The sequence below is a fragment of the Dromaius novaehollandiae genome, chromosome 7 (assembly GCF_036370855.1).
Source record: "Dromaius novaehollandiae isolate bDroNov1 chromosome 7, bDroNov1.hap1, whole genome shotgun sequence".
In the NCBI taxonomy this organism is placed as follows: domain Eukaryota; kingdom Metazoa; phylum Chordata; class Aves; order Casuariiformes; family Dromaiidae; genus Dromaius; species Dromaius novaehollandiae.
Window position 1 is genome coordinate 32,970,289 of NC_088104.1, and position 16,181 is coordinate 32,986,469.

Genomic DNA, 16,181 nt, shown 5'->3' on the forward strand with positions numbered 1-16,181 from the left:
TCACTGACATTAAACAACGTGTGTGTTGATACTCTGCTCTTATCAGACACCAAAAGCTTGTTTTCTTTTTGGAAGACTGCTTGTATGAAAAGATTTTTTTCATGCATAGGTTTGCTCTGAAAAAAATCGCTTTTTTATTATAGTTAACTCTGTGCATTAAGAATCTTAAAGGGAAAAAAAATCAGAAACAGTGCAGCAGTTAACTATGTAACTAACGTATGGGTTCAGTGTCACTTCAGATGCAATAAAATATGTATCGCTAATGATACCCCAAGTTTTGCAGTCCAACTTCATGCCAAAGTATGGGAAAATAGTCTCGGAATGAAGTGAATTCAATAATGTTTGAGTATCTTGCCTTTTCAGAGGCAAGTCTTTAAAATTATCTGTTTTAAATATGTAGCAACTCTACTTGGGTCATCTGAGGTAACTTTTTGACCTTTTGGTCCATGGTCTGGTTCATATGTTTTAGGCGTACCCGGTTAGTATTCTTCTTTCGGGGAGCACTTTGCACGTTTACATACTTTTTTCATATTTCTGCTCTAGAGCTTTATTAAAAAAAAATATACCCGTGAAAACAAATCAATTCCTTCTATTCACTTTGAGGGTTTGTTTCATTTTTCAGGTCCGCAGAGAGTACAGGAAATTCTTCAGAGCCAATGCTGGAAGAAAAATTTATGAATTTACCCTTCAGAGAATTGTGCGTATATATTCATACAATGTGTACATGCATTATCTGTGCTTTAAAAACTTATTTTCTAGCAAAAATAGTAACTGCATAAAGGCTCTGTTAGTCTTTGTAAATAAATGTCCAAGTTAAGCAAATGGAAAATTGACAACTCTAAGTGCTCTGATGTTGTAAAGAAGGAATAGTATCATGTTTTGACAGTATGGGAATGGCACTAACTAAGCATTTGCCAAACTTTTATTATATCTGAATCTGCATTTCTCAATATACTTGGCTTTTTTAATTCATGGTCTGGTTTCTTGAAGCTGAGAGTTGTGGTTTGGTTGCTGTGCTTTTAATGACAGAGCATCTGCTTTTTCTTGCTTATTTCAATAGCTCTGGTATTTGAAGATTAATAAAACATCTTGCTTCAATTTTATCACAGATGCAAAAATACTTCTTGGAAATGAAGAATAAGATGCCTTCTTTATCACCAATAGATAAGAACTGGCCAGCAAGACCTTACCTTTTCTTGGATTCAACTCACAAGGAACTAAAGAGGATTTTCCATTTGTGGAGGGTAGGGTACATTCTGATCAAGTCTATCCAGAACTTGATCACATGATTTTCAATAGCTTTGTTTTGTTCGTGAAGAGTCTATTTTTAGGAAGTATTTCTTCCTGTTCTAGCCAGGACGATTTTATTTCTTTGGAAGAACTGTTTCTTTTGATCACCATCTTTGGCCTTCAAGGGATATAACTATACTGGCTATTCGTTTCTGGGTCTAGGAAAGAGGAATGCTTCCTGCCGTCAGCTTTTAATATAATATTAAGCCAATATGCATGTTGCCCATTAATTGGTGGCTTATAATGTTTGTGTCTATGCACTAGGTCTTAGACCAATATTGGAAGTACTCAGTGGAATTTTTTTTACTTATGAACTGCAGTTAACTGAAGTTTGTTTTGGATCATTGGATGGAGAGAACAGCGAGAATCTATATAACTGCTCATGGGACATTTTACTGGTTTAGTGGGCTGTGTTTTCTGTGAATTGTCAAGGAACATTTTTTTTATTATTTTTGAACCTGCAGAGTTCATCCTCCCAGCTCTGTTTTGTTCTTTATGTCTGCTTTGTTCCACCACTGTGGATCTGTATATTTCTGTGAACTTTTTTATCAAGGTATTGCAGTGACTGGAATCAGATGGGTTTAGATTATGACTAATACATGCTCAAATGAAATATGCTTAAATGAGATATTTTACAGATTGTTCTCAGTATAATTCAGAGGTATCTAGAATGGGTGACGAGAAAAAACGCCTCTGCTGTTTGTTGCTATGCTACAGTGGCATGTAGGATGAAGCTGAGTCACTTCAGAAGTATACTAAGAATGTGCATCTTGAGCAATAAGCAAATAGTAGTCTGGGGTGTTCCTGCTTCAGATCAGATTTTGAAGGATAATTTATGGTTTGTTTAACATATCATGTTTTGTAGTGTAAAAAGTACAGAGACCAGTTCACAGATCAACAGAAGCTTATATATGAAGAAAAACTGGAAGCAAGTGAACTTTTCAAGGATAAAAAGGCTTTATATCCAGCCAGGTAATGACATCTTCTGGCATGCTGCTTTTAATGTACAATAAATTCAATACCTCTGCATAGATTTAGGAAATTAATATGATTTTGCATTTTATCTCAAGCAGTGAAGTGTATTCCCTAGTTTGAGAAGTCTAAACACTTGGAAATATTTTACTGTATGGGTTATTGGCTTGCTAAACAACAGTTCCTCCATGATTTTACTTTACATTCCTAGAAATTGATCTCAGTTTTCTTCTAAATTAGATGTTAAGTTGCAGACTTCTAATCCTGTAGTACTGAGCACTTCTGTCCAAAAACCATGATGTTTTGTTGTTCTAAGCCCCTGTGACCTGTTTGCATAGTAAAAAGTTTGAGAACTGGTAGAGAGGAATAGCTCATCCATTCCCCTAGTTTCCATCACGCTGGTTTCTGCAACCAGTGAATGTAGAGCAAACTGAAAGGCTCTAAGGGACAATGTCACTTGGAGGTGAGGCAGTGCCAGGGAGCTCTCGTGTGTTCAAACTTCCTACATTGCACATAATGGTTGAATGCAAAACTAGGTAAGTTAACAGTTGCATATGCTCATATATCCCTTTTTTGGGAAAAAACACTTTAAAAAAATGCATAAGTGTTTATTTCCATTAATTTTTTTTAATTGGAGACTTTTGTAAAATGTGAAATATCTCTACAAATAAGCTTTTTTTTTATTTCTCAGATTACTGAATACCTGAAAACTGATGAATTCTTGTCATTGCAGTCTGCAGAGTTAGCATTGCTTAAGAAATTGCAGCAATCTCTCTACTTAAGCAACATGCGTATTTTTTGCATGCAGTTAAACTGACAAAGTAGGGTTCTGATGCCTGTGAAAGAAGTTAAGAAGTTGAACTTTGAGTGAATATGAGCTTAGAAATTCTGTTTTTCTTGAAAACAAAGATTCATCAATCTCTGAAGCAGTTTCTTTCAGATGCCACAGTTTGAGCTGAGCAGGAATAAGGCACTGTTATTCTGGAACAGGGTTCAGTAAAGGGGGGAACGGGAATCAGGAGCAGTTGATGAGGACAATTCCATGTGTAGACAAGCTCTGTTTGGATGTTTGTGTGTTATATTGTTTTTTCACTCCAAATTAGTAAAAAGCTGGAATGCTTTCCCCACCCCTGACTGTTTTAGAAGCATTTTCCTCTCTTCTTCTCTTATAAACTGTTTTCAGAGCTGATTAGCTACTGTAATGTTTTTATTGGCCTATGGTGAAGGAAATTGTTGCATAAAGTTTCTGATTAGTTAGTATGGTGATAATTCATAGGAGGTAGCTAATTTTCCACGTGTAATATAATTATTTAAGAATACATAGGGACTCCTCTTGTGTACTGAAATACCAGTACCCTTCCTTTTCTCTCACATCTGCCTTTGTGCCAGAGATGCAATTACCAAGACAGTGCTATTCCACATAATATATTGGTTCCTTTTGGGCTCTAGTCTTGGCAAAGCTTTGCATTTAGTACTTTGACTGTAATTTATCAAAATGATTAGTTAGAGTGACTTCCAGACAGAATATATTCAGCAGCTATATTCACCAACTCTTAACTGATAGCAAAGCTGTTATTGTAAACCTGAGATGGATAAAGACCGGGTGAACTGCAAGTGCAAAAAGTCTTGATGAACCGGTACACATTTAACAAGCAACAGCAGATCTCAAAAGCAAGTTCTTGTCTGTTGCTTTATGAAATACTGTGAAAGAGCAGAGCTGTTGGTCCTACTGAAGTTGCATTTCCTCTGTTTTCACGAACAGAGACTGCTCTTGAGTGATTTTAAATCAAAACCGATTGTGTATACAAGGATGTATTTGTGTCTGATATCCATTGCAATTTGGCCCATTTAATTTGAAAACATCTCCAGAGCAGGAAAAAGAAATCCTATTACAGACTTCAGTGAGAAATTTCTCTTTATTCACCAGTATTGTGCTATTAATGTATACAAGGTTCAGTGTCTAATACACATACTGTGTTGTACCCCAGCTCCTCCTCCTTCCTCCCTTTCCCTGGCATAGTATGCTAGGGGATATACATGCACAGTACTTCATCGAATTCCCGAAGTTATTTTCAACTGACCTAGTATGTGTGCACAGCACAGGTTAATGCTTGCACGATTGCGCTGAATTAGCGACGGCACCAGCCTGGCTCAGGGGTTGGGCTCAGGGAGCTGCAGTTTGTAGGTCCTTAGTAGGATAAAGGACAATATATTACACAAATGAACACCATGTTAAGAGCTCTGTTTGCATTAAGTTGTGTGTTGCCCTAGCTGTCGTGTTATAAAATAGCGTATTATTTTGTGTTGCTATGGTGTAAAATGGGTAGAAATCATGAATAGAGGTTTCTGGGTTGTTTAGAGTACTCTTTTGATAAACATGAGGCAGCTAATGACTTTCCCTGGGAGACAGTGTAGCCAAGTTTTTAAGGAAGCTTCTGTCAGAATAGAATTACTGAAAATGAAATTTGGGGCTGCTTTTAGTTCCAGAGAGCTCAAAGCAGAATGTGCCCATTTCGGAAGGTTTACCTCTGCTCTGAGATTCATCTTTAACTCCTGTTCCTCCTCTGTTCTCTGGCAGTGTTGGGCAGCCCTTCCAAGGGGCTTATTTGGAAATCAGCAAGAACCCCAAGTACAAAAAGCTCAAAGATGCTGTGGATGAGAAGATCATTATTGCTGAAGTTGTGAATAAAATCAATAGAGCTAATGGGAAGGTAATAAAATAGCATTGCTTTATCCAGAAGGGTAGACCATTTTTTGTTACAAATAAATTTAATTTCTGTCATGGAATAGTCTGAGGAATTTTTCTTTAAGTCTTTTTTAATGGCAAGCTCAAAAATGTTCAATTTGTGTAAATTGGTGCTTTAAAGCACTCATTTTAAATTTGGACAAGGATTATTAAAATCTTGTTTGGGTTTGTGGTTTTCAGAAATCGCTTCTCATCAACTGGTAGCAGGCTGTTGAGTTGCAACTAAATGTAGTCTTTGTACTAAACCTGGTTCTAGTGTTTGCCAATTGGAAAGTAAATATTTAGAAAATGTTGTTCTTGTTCAAGTATTTGGAAAACTTAACCTTTGTCTTTCAGACTCTTGACTATCACATCTTATTATGTTATAAAATTGTGAGTGAAATACTTTGTTAGCTGGGCCTGTCATCTTCTGATCGATATCGTAAGCTTTTTGGAATGAAAAGACAGTTTTCTTTCATTAGTTAAATATACCTGTTAAATATGCTAGGTACTTTTTCTTTTCCATCAAGCATAGGGCTTGCTTTGCATTTATTAAAACAGGAAGTATTATCCTCTTTAAGTCAATTTAATTGTCACCATATCCATCTGAATGTTAGAACTAGCAGATCTCAGCTTCTCAGATGTAGATGTGATTTATGCATTGCAGGAGTGAAATTAGGTCGTCTTTTGTTGATGCCAAATTAATTTTTCAGTTTAGAAGGAACTAATTAAATGAAGACAATATCTTTCCTGTACTTGCATGGGCTATAGCTGTCAAGATTTTTTTAGGAAAGGAATTATCTTAATGAGCTATGGTCTCTGTGCTTAAGACAGCCACCTTTTAACTACAATGGTTAAATATTTTTTTCTTTTAAATTCTACATGGAAAAAGGTTTTTAAAAAAACTATTTAATTGAATTATCATGATATTTGTAATAGGTTTACACCTAACATAGGTTGTCCTATTTGAAACTTCAATTTTAAAAGCTTTTTAAAATGCATTTTTACTTGAAAAAATCTGAGAGTCTTTTAAGAAGTCTTTTCTTATATGTTTAAAAGCTTGTGTATGTAGATTAAGTTCTCTTTTGAAATGTAGTTTATTATTATTTTCAAAAATGAATTTAAAAATAAATTCTTTAGAAATATATGTCATTTGAAAATATAGATATGTATTCTTGGAAAGAATAATTCTGATAGGTGACAAGAGGAGAACATAGCATTGAAAATGCCTAAGCAATTTGTTGCAGAACAGCACAGTTTAGGTGCATAACAGTAGGTCATCTGGAGGTGTAGTCCTGAATTAGCTGTCACTGAGAAGGTACGTTGGTTATCCTGAAGACTGACAGAGCATGAGAAATGAGGGTCATGCCGATTTGCAGGCTCTGAGTTTGTTTCTCGATTTTGTAACTGTAAACTAGTAATTAAAGCAACTGTTTATATGTAAGCATGTGCGCCAAAATGAGCTAAGCTCCTCAATCTATAATTAGACACACAAATAAATTTGACCTAATTTTCACTGATCTGTGGCTTTTACTGAACTTTAGCTGCTCATGTTTACTGATGTGGGCCAGGCTTATTAACTGTATGATCTGTGTCCTCAGCAAAGACCAGTTCTCTCTTTGTGTAGATAATGATTTTCATTTTTTATTTTTGCAGGCTACATCTAGGATTTTCTTACTAACAAAAAATAATGTTCTCCTTGCGGATCAAAAGTCTGGAAATATCAAGTCAGAGGTTCCACTGGGAGATGTTACTAAGGTGTCCATGAGCTCCCAAAATGATGGTTTCTTCGCAGTGCACCTCAAGGAGGTAGCTTACAACTTTATAATGTATGTCCGTTCCACATGCAGCGATATAAAAATTGGTTATTAATTATCTTCTAGCATTAAATGAATGGGGTTAGCCTGTAGATTTAGGGCACTGTTATTGACCTTTGCCATATCTCCAGAAACTTGGATTTAAAACTACTGAAGCCAAACGAGTTCAGTTATTGCATCATGAACGATAGCTTGTGAAAATCAGGCTTCATTTTTTGCTGTGGCCTTTTCAGGATTAGAGTTTTCCATTAGTTAAATGGCCCTTTAATCTGTTTTTGATACCTTGTGACAGTGTTTCCCTTTTTAGCTGCTTGTATCACTGTCCCTGACACACTGGCAGAGTATTTCTCTCTTCTGTGTGGAATGCCAGGAAATACACGTTTTGGCGTAGCTGGTTTGGTTACCCACTTCTAATGAACTTAGCTCAGTGCTATATTTGTTTCTCTGCACTGTCAGAATTGCTCTGTTGAAGTCATTAAGCTGGCATTTGTTTTCTTGTTTAAATGGATTTGAAAAATGCTGTACATAATGCCTTTTCATGTTGAACACCTTCATCCTAATGTTGGCGGTGTTAATTGGTTTCCATTCCTTTCTGAAATTACTGTGAGCTGTTGTGGTGCAGCCGGCAGATGGAGGCAGACAGAGCACAATTTTGTAGGAGAACTGAAGGTGACCTTCTTTAGGGTCAGGAGGGGCTTGTAACCCTCTGAGCAGGTTGGAAGTTCACTAAAGAGTGCATTGCATTTTGAGCCTGAGCACTGCACTGTGTCCCTGTTTAATTCACCAGACAAAAGACTGCAGCTGGATTGCAGCAGGATGACTCCTTGTGAAACCTGCTGCTTCATTGCCACATAATATTTTGCATATTTTAGGTTTTGGTAGTCCTAACTACTTTTCTTTCCATTCCAGGGTTCAGGAGCAGCTGGTAAAGGGGATTTCCTGTTCAGCAGTGATCACCTTATTGAAATGGCCACTAAACTCTACCGCACTACCCTCAGCCAGACCAAACAGAAGCTCAACATTGAGATTTCTGATGAGTATGTTTCTTGTTTGTTTACATTTCCTTCAATGTAGCATGATAAAAAGTCAAGCGTCTGTGTTAGAGAAATGAAGTCTATTGTGCAACTGATACTTCTTTTCTCTTTACAGAATAATTGTAAATAAGGGACCAGTTTTCTGTGTGCGCTCATTTCTAGTATTCGTTTGGCTCTTACTTCCTTGAAAGTCATTAGAGAAAATGTCCTTTTCTTAAGGTAGTTTCAAATAGAGCTATGAGGCAGAAATGTTGCGTTAGCTTCATTTATTCCTATGAGATGTGTATTTTTCAGTCAATGGGGACACCAGGTGCCAAGTTCCAGTGAAAACAAAAAAACACAAATGAAAAGCACCTTCCCCTAAACATACATAACAGTGGTGCTAATAATGTAGGTCTATAAAGATCTACCTTCTTTTTTGTGGAGGTGAAAAATATATTTTTAAAATTCCGGATGATGGTGAAGAACCACTTTTTTTTTTTTTTTTTTTTTTTAATAAGAAGTTTCAGTCTCAAATTAAAATTTCTTTCCATTTGGTTCTGTTTCATACCTTGGCCTTAAGTAAGAATCAGATTTTCTTCATTCCAGGTGTTTACAACCCTGGAATAAAAATGGTTCTCTTAGGGCAACTTCATAAAGTCTGTTGCGTAGGAGTCCGTCGCTCCCTTTGTTAGTCATGCGTTTTGTTGTGTGAAGTGCCCCCTGATTTCAATAGTGTTGATTTGAACTTTATTCATTTTGAATAAAGAAGAAGAAGTTGGAACTTTTAACACCGATGAAATAGAATTTCTCGAAGCAAAAATTGAGCCTCACGTCCCTCTGCACAACACTGGTTGTATTCTCTAGTTCTGATTATAATTACAGTTTGTGTCTGTTCAGATTTGAGGGTTACTTAAAGGCTAATTTTGCTTGAAAATGACATCTGTCATTTTTTTCTTTGTTCTGTTACCAGCTGTGATTTAATTTACTTTTACTCAAGTGTATGTGCTTTAGCCTCTAAAAGACTTGCAGCTGTCCCCAGTAAGTTTCTAGTTTAATGGCTGTTACAGTGGAGTAAAGGACTAGAATGAAATGAAGTGGCATTGCACTTGTCTGGACTGCCTGCCTGCCTGCCTCAGGCCTGGTTGACGGGAGTCTTGCCTTTGGGGTTGTAGTTTTGTTTCTTGTCTTGGAGACTGAAACCACTCAAGTGAGTGTTGTTCTTGAATGTATATAGACTAAATAACGTAAAGTTTCCCCCCCCTTTTTCTTAGCAGTCTGTCTCTGTTGATAGTGAAGCATTGCTCTCCTCTCCCTTCTAGAGTTTGGACCTAAGCGCATGTGCGCACACACATGCACGCAATTAGGAACTGAGGAGAAAATGTGGCCCTTACTTTGACTTCTGTATGCTCCTATAAGCAAAAATGCCGACGATCAGGGGTATGTCTAGTCAGAGACATAATGTTTGCCTTTACATATGCTATATGGGAAGAGTGGCCTAGGAGTAGGGGCTGCTGCACGAGAGGGAGGCGTTTGAAAGGAGGCACTTTGTCTGCTCGTGTTTGTCCGTGCAGTCCTAGGCAAAGATTGCAGACTTCGGAGAGGTCTAGGAAAGCGCAGTGTTGGTGACATAGCTGATGGCTCTAAGACCTATTTGCATTTTCGGGATGCTTGCGTGGCAGGAAGCGCTGAAGAAGTTAATCTTTAAGTGCCTGGGCTGTTCAGCAGGAAAGCTGGATTGAAGGGCAGCCCAGCGCGGCGCAGGCCACTTCCTCCCCTGAGCTCTGCCGTCAGCTTGATTTGTGGTTTCCGGCAGAAGAACAAATTCTTTGAAGTTTTTGGCCTCTGCTGGAGGACTTTTTAAGGATGCTAAAAGGGAAAATCTGCCTTTATTACAGAGGACTTTTTAGGTCAGCAAGTGCTGCACATGAGCCAAGATGCAGTGCTGTCGTCTTCATTGCTCTGAGTCTTGCTCTCCGGATCGGGGAGGTGGAGCTCGAGGCTCCGTAAGAAGAGCCTGTTGTGTTTTAAAACAATTGTCCAAACTCAAAGAAATTTCTCTTCCAGTAGAAAATGGAGGGTCAAATCCAGATTTATTTATCTTTGGACTGTAGGAAGCATCTCACTTGGAGATCGCTGGGGAGGAAATGAAATTTCCTAATTGCTGGGTAAAGGGCTGTAAAGGCTAACTAAGGATTAGAAATACGAGAGCTGTTAAAATACCAGATAAGCTAAAGAAATGTAATCCAGAAGAAAAGTGCTCCCAATGTTGTTATAGAAGTATTTAGCTTCATTCCATGAAAACAGAAAGGTCCCTTTGAAGACGGTGAAGCAGTAAGGAGGAGTCTGTCCTGTGTTCCTGGTACGTTGGCATTCCTGTTTTAAATTGACTTCTTTGGAAAAGAGCAGCAAGTAACTGCTGGGAAAGGTGCAGAGTTACAGGCCACAGGCATCGTGGCTTTCGTGAGGGAGACTCGGGCCATGCTGTTAGCCTATAGCTTTTTATTTCCAAGCTCCTATTATTAATACTGACCTGAACGTGGTATCTGGCTCTTCTGGAGTGATGCTGAGAACCAAGATGACGTCCGTCACGAGATCAGGAGACCCCTGCCGCTGTGCCATTGAAAGGAACGGGAAAAACCTGAAACGCGTTTTTCTTCAGGAGTGAGACAACGCGTAGTCATTGGCAGCCCATCTCTGGACAGGGGTTGCCAGTGCGCAGGGTGAGGGGGAGCCATGGCACGAATGGGGGTGCCCGTGGGGAGGCCGGAGCTGCCCTGAGCAGAGCCAAGGCTGGCCGTGGGGCCAGCCCAGCCACCGCCACCACCAGCCTGGCGCTGGCAAGGCTTCGGGTTTGTTGAGCAGCACATTTGCAGCGTGCCGGTAGGAGGGCACGTTGTGGGCCTCCGATTCGCATCCATGAAATGGAGATAACATTTTTACTGAAGTATTTGGAGACACTTGTATAATACAGTAAAGGCCTAAGATAGCTCAGATTCACCATTCTCCCCAGATTCTGCTGAGTTTTGAAATGCTGCTCGCCTGGAGTAATTATCCCCCTTGCCTGAGTATTTGGGGTTTAGTGGATGACCTGATACATCTTTTTATGACTGTGGCTTCAGCCGCCTGCTGCTGAGGAGACTTTTAAGTCACAGGACTGTTGGTCTTTGGGGGAATAGGTAGATGTCTGGCACTTACTCAAGGTATTTGTTTTAGTTTATCCACCTCTAAAATGGGACAAGTGTTTGCTTCCCATACAAAGAATGTGTTGCTAAGATGACTGGTTTCTGTATGGCGTGTTAAGAATGTGAATTTCCGCATGGACAAGTAGTAGTACCAGTATTTGCTGCTTTGTTGTTTTCATATAGTATTTTATTTTCAAAAAAGCTATTTTGAATGTTACGCTTTTACTACAAGATTGCAGAATCTAGTTTTCAAAGGTACCCAATTCATTGACATCAGTAGATAATTGAAAATAATATCTTTGGTCATTTATTTATAGATTATGTTAATAATGTTTCGAGTTCCCTTCTGATTTTTGTTACCAATGTTATAAACAATTTCCAGAGAAGTAGTATCAAATATCTTTCTGTAGTTACAGTAGCTTACGGAAGAAAGAGTTTCAGAAAAGACTTTTATTGCTCATGTGTTTTTTCCACCTTTAACTAAATCACATTTTATTCCTTCTCCTAGGTTTCTGGTCCAGTTCAGACAAGATAAAGTGTGTGTGAAGTTCATACAAGGCAGCCAGAAAAATGGCAACATCCCAACTTGCAAACGAAAAAACAATCGGCTTCTTGAAGTGGCTGTCCCTTAACTGCAGTTGGTCACTCTCCCTTTCACGGACTTGTTTCTTTGTAATAGTGCAATTTTAGATGTTTGGTTTTTCTGATTTTATCCCTTTCTGAAGCTGCCAGTGGCTAATAGCTTTAGAAACCCTTGACAAAATATTTGATCAATTGACTTTTTAATCTTTTCTTTCATGCCGTAGTTTTAACCCACAGAATGCCGATTTTTGCCCAGTGAGACATTTTTACCAGCTGTATCTGTTATACGTGAGACATTCTCTTTGTTTAGTGGCCATATTTTAGTGCAGCATACCATAAAACCACATATTAATGATAAATTACTCATATATTAGAGTAGAGATCTGCTTAACAGAAACTATAAAGGATCTTGATGTTTATTGGTAACTTGTGCCCATCGTCTTTTTATACCAACCTGTGCTGGTCTTCTAAGGGGCTTCTTGTTGGCCACCTTTGAAGAGACTGGCAGGACTGAGACTCAAGCACTAACTTTAATAATCAACACTAGGACGTATGTAACTTGATCTTTTAGTAAACACAGCACAAGAACATCTAATTTTGCAAAACAGAAGGAATGTATGATTATACAAGCAGTTACATGCATTTTTTTTTTAGTAAAAATGCAGAAATTTTGAAACAGGATTTTTAATTAGGTCAAATGTTTTTAATGACTTTATACAGTAGAAAATGGAGCAAAATTAAAGAGGCTTGTTTCTTTCCCAAGCAGTATATAGTTCAAGGCATATTTTATGTTCTACTTTTTTTCTTCAATTATCTGGTCAAATTAGATCCTGAAAAATGCCATAGTATCCATAACGCAAGTAACTGCTAGGTATTTTAACTGTTAGCTATCAAGTGAAGGGTTTGAGCCTTTCTTTTAGATATTGGCATGTATAATGTGCAATAAAACATACATGACATTTTGTGAGAATTATTTATAATACATTTTTGTGTGCAAGAGAGGATTGGTGCAGCCTGCATAGACAATGTAGGGATTAAAATAGGTTTGTATTGTTAATTTGCAGGTTTTTTAGAATATACACTACAGTTGTCAATTTGGGAAGAATAGTTAGAATTAAAAATTTCTTCATTTGGGGGTCTGTATATAAATTGGTATTATGGTAATAAAACTGTTCTAATTCTGTGCTGTTTGGTACCCCTACGTTATAACCATATTTTTATATTCCATACTATTTTATAAAAGTTGTGTGCCTGATGTAAATGCGTGCACAGAAAATACAATCAAGAACTGCATTATAAACTTTCAGTGTAACTGATTGCACTTAATCTTTTATAAACCAGAAGCATTAGCTGAAATCCTTAAGGGGAGCTGAACTCTTAGGTAGAAGTAACGACTCAAGTGAAGGCTTTGTTGAATGTGACTAATGTGTTGATGTGAGGACAGTTGAGAAAGCATTGTATTTTTGCAGTCTGATATAGGATAGATTAAGAGCCTGGGTATCTGTTGCGCAGTGCCGAAAGTCCAAGCATAAATAAAGTAAAGATAAAGAAAAGTTCAGAGTGTCGTTAATCTCCTGCTGGTGAAGGTACGTAGTGCCCCTGGCTGCGGAGGTTCCCGTGGGCAGTTCAGGCGCAGCGCTGGCTCTCTGCGATGGACGTGCGTTCGGTGCGACAGGCACCATAGAGCTAACGGTGGCCGCCTTGCCAGTCTGAAAAAAACAGCTGTTTGGGGGTTTTATCACATTTTGGTTTGGGATTAAGATAAATGATTTTGCTGTGATGTGGGTACAAAACAATTGTTTTAACTGGTTTCTTGACACTACTGTTAAAAGTCTGTGCCCATGACCTTGAAAGGTGGGAGTAGTCAAAAAAATGTAATTTGCAAACTATGCTAAAACATTACCTCTTCTTTATGATCTTCGTTTGAACTCTTCTTTTAATAATTTTCTTAGATTAGTAGTTTAGTAAAATTAAAGCATTTTAAATGTACTGTAATTAGAGGTGCTTATGAAGAAAACCTTAGTATCAATTTATAATGCAAAATTAGGATTCCATAAAATTATTAATCCATTGCCTTAAGAATGCAGCCTGTAGTAACATGGTATTTAAAATTTTGTTCTTCCCAAAGCCTGTATTCAAATTCCTGCTTGGTAAAGACTGGACAGGTTGCAAAGCTGTTCAGGATCTTGGAAAGCTTACAGTAAGAACCACAAGGGGCAAATTTTAAAAAGGGAACGAAAAGTAAGGGAAATATGCGCCTGAAGTCTGATGTAGTCCTGTACTTGCTTGTGGCTAGGAAACTGGAGGGTTTAGATGAAATACTGCTGGGATATTTGACCCATCACATCCCTTTGATTCTTTTGATCTTTGCAGCAGGTCATGATAAAAAATTACTTTAATTATATTCTGTATCTGTTTTTAAAATAGCCATACTAACATAGCACTGGAAGGGAGGGAAATTCATCACTTTGATTTCTGTTGTGCCATTTCTGTTTCAGGATCTTTACAATTTTTAACTTGCATATTAGCTCATACTTTGTGGTAGTTACCTTTTGACACATAAATAATTCTCAATGTACAGAGCAAGTTTTGCTGAATATAAATAATTCAGATATGCTAGTTGAGTCATGGTATTTTGATGTTTAGATTTAAGTATCTAGGATGTTAAAAATAAAAGTGCAAGATCAGTTAGTTTTTTTCTTTTCCTCTGTTCTCTTTTATAACCTACTATCAAATGGAGTTGTGCAGAAAAGACAACGCTCCTATGGTGCTAACCTTACACATCCTTTTACCTGTAAATTATTATTTGTCATTTGAAAGCCAGGCAAGGATCATTTAAAAAAATGAGATTTGTTTCATGAAATTTTACAGATTTAAATAAAATTCTGTTCCTAGACCTATGCTTTCTCTATATCTGTATCTTCCTTGTTACCATCAAATCTGAAGAGGGCAAGCAGATTAGATTTTAGGTTAAGTATATATATATTGGTCTGTGACTTCAGAAAAATTAAATTTTTATTTTATGCATGATTTCTTAAGGGGCAACGTGTGTTTCCAAATGATGTAGGATAGTGGTTTTCAGTGCCATGCTTCTGCGCGGTGTGGTGTGAGGGAGGTAGCTCTGTTCCTAGGCACTGCTTTCTTTGAATAGTCTGCTAATTCAGCTTACCTAATGTCAGGATTTGGATGCGTTCCCTGGGAACAGGATTAATAGGCCAAATTAATCTGATTTTCAAAAAATGGCTTTGAGTCACAGACCTGTCATATTCTACATGTTTCATGTTGTCACTCTTTTCCTCTCATTTTTTCTTAACCATTTTATCCTGACTTACCTATATTTTGTTCATCAAACAAATTACAGAAGAAAAAATTAAAATGTAGAATCAGAAAAAGCATCTTCAGTTTTAATCCAGCTTTGATCTCTCCTTCATCTTTGCCAAAAAAAGAGCATTCTTCTAAATGCTTCTGGAAACGGTTCAGGGGTCTGAGAGGAAAAGAGATCATTTTCCCTGATCATCATAACTTTCAAAGTTAATTCGTAAGCCTTTATATCCTTAGTCTTGAAGAACGAAATATTTTCCATATTCTACAGGAAAAGGTCCTAGTTATTTAGAAAATGGCAGTGTAGCACTATGGCTGTTTTAAGCTGGGAGGGAGGGAGATGCACATGTCCATGCTGCTTCGGGCATTAGAACTTCCCACAAACGCGAGTTTCCAGGGCACAACTGAAAGGGGCTCAAAGGGGTGCCGCCAACTTAAAACGATGCAGACAGGTGTGAATTCTGGTTTTCTTGCTATCTAGCTTCTGTCTTTATTGGAGTATTTTGTAGCTTCCACAGACCAGTCCATTTTCGTTGACAATTGGGGGGGGGGGGGGGTTTTTTTTTTTTTGTTTTTTAGAAGAAAAACCCTCAAAGTGATCCAAATTCTCTGGGAGCTGCTTTAAATCATGTAGATATTTATCATTTCACTGTCCCATCACCTTCCAGTTAGAAATAACTAAAGGTAATTGGCATGTGGTTCCAGAGCAATATTTGGCAAATTGCACTACAGACCTGACTGTCTAAAAGGATGTGACCTGTTAAGTAGTTTCAGAAGACATAATGCAGGCAATGTTGTCCTCCCTCACAGGGAACGGCGCTTTGCTGCCAGTTGCAGTTAGTGAGACTTTCCATTTTACCGCTAACTGGGGTGCCTTTCTCCCAGAGAGGTAGATAACGGTATGCTGAGCGTATGGAAAAGCTCTGTTGGTGAAGAGTTTCTTGGCAGAGCAGCACTTGCCTCTGCTGCAACACCAGTTCCATACATACGAACAGGCACTGCTTTAAGCACATACAGTCTCTACCCTACACAGAAAAGCCATGTCCTTTCTTGCAGGAAAAAAGTCGGCAGCAGTGGTCGCTCAGTCAGCAGCGATGGATCTTTCCGTTCTTCTGCGCTTTTTGAAAGGAAAAAGTAGTAGATGAGGGATTATCTGAATTTACAGCTGCTGTTAATAACTCCTGTAAAAATGTGCTTATACATATGTTGGGGCAGGTTTGGATTGGCTGGCCTCAAAAAATTAACTATAATGCATGTGGAATGTGAAAGCAAGGAG

At 38.0% G+C, this 16,181-nt stretch overlaps 1 protein-coding gene across 5 annotated transcripts in view; it reads left to right on the plus strand.

The window, feature by feature from the left end:
- The window catches only part of MYO1B (myosin IB), a 118,129-nt gene extending 103,649 nt beyond the window's left edge, over positions 1 to 14,480 (plus strand). For all 5 annotated transcript variants that reach the window (XM_064515106.1, XM_064515109.1, XM_064515108.1 and 2 more), the window contains 7 exons: positions 623 to 697; positions 1,110 to 1,244; positions 2,156 to 2,262; positions 4,841 to 4,973; positions 6,644 to 6,796; positions 7,714 to 7,841; positions 11,511 to 14,480. In XM_064515106.1, the coding sequence (XP_064371176.1) occupies positions 623 to 697; positions 1,110 to 1,244; positions 2,156 to 2,262; positions 4,841 to 4,973; positions 6,644 to 6,796; positions 7,714 to 7,841; positions 11,511 to 11,634 (855 nt within the window). In that variant the 3' untranslated portion in view covers positions 11,635 to 14,480. The remainder of the gene's footprint in view (positions 1 to 622; positions 698 to 1,109; positions 1,245 to 2,155; positions 2,263 to 4,840; positions 4,974 to 6,643; positions 6,797 to 7,713; positions 7,842 to 11,510) is intronic.
- The last annotated feature ends 1,701 nt before the right edge of the window (positions 14,481 to 16,181 follow it).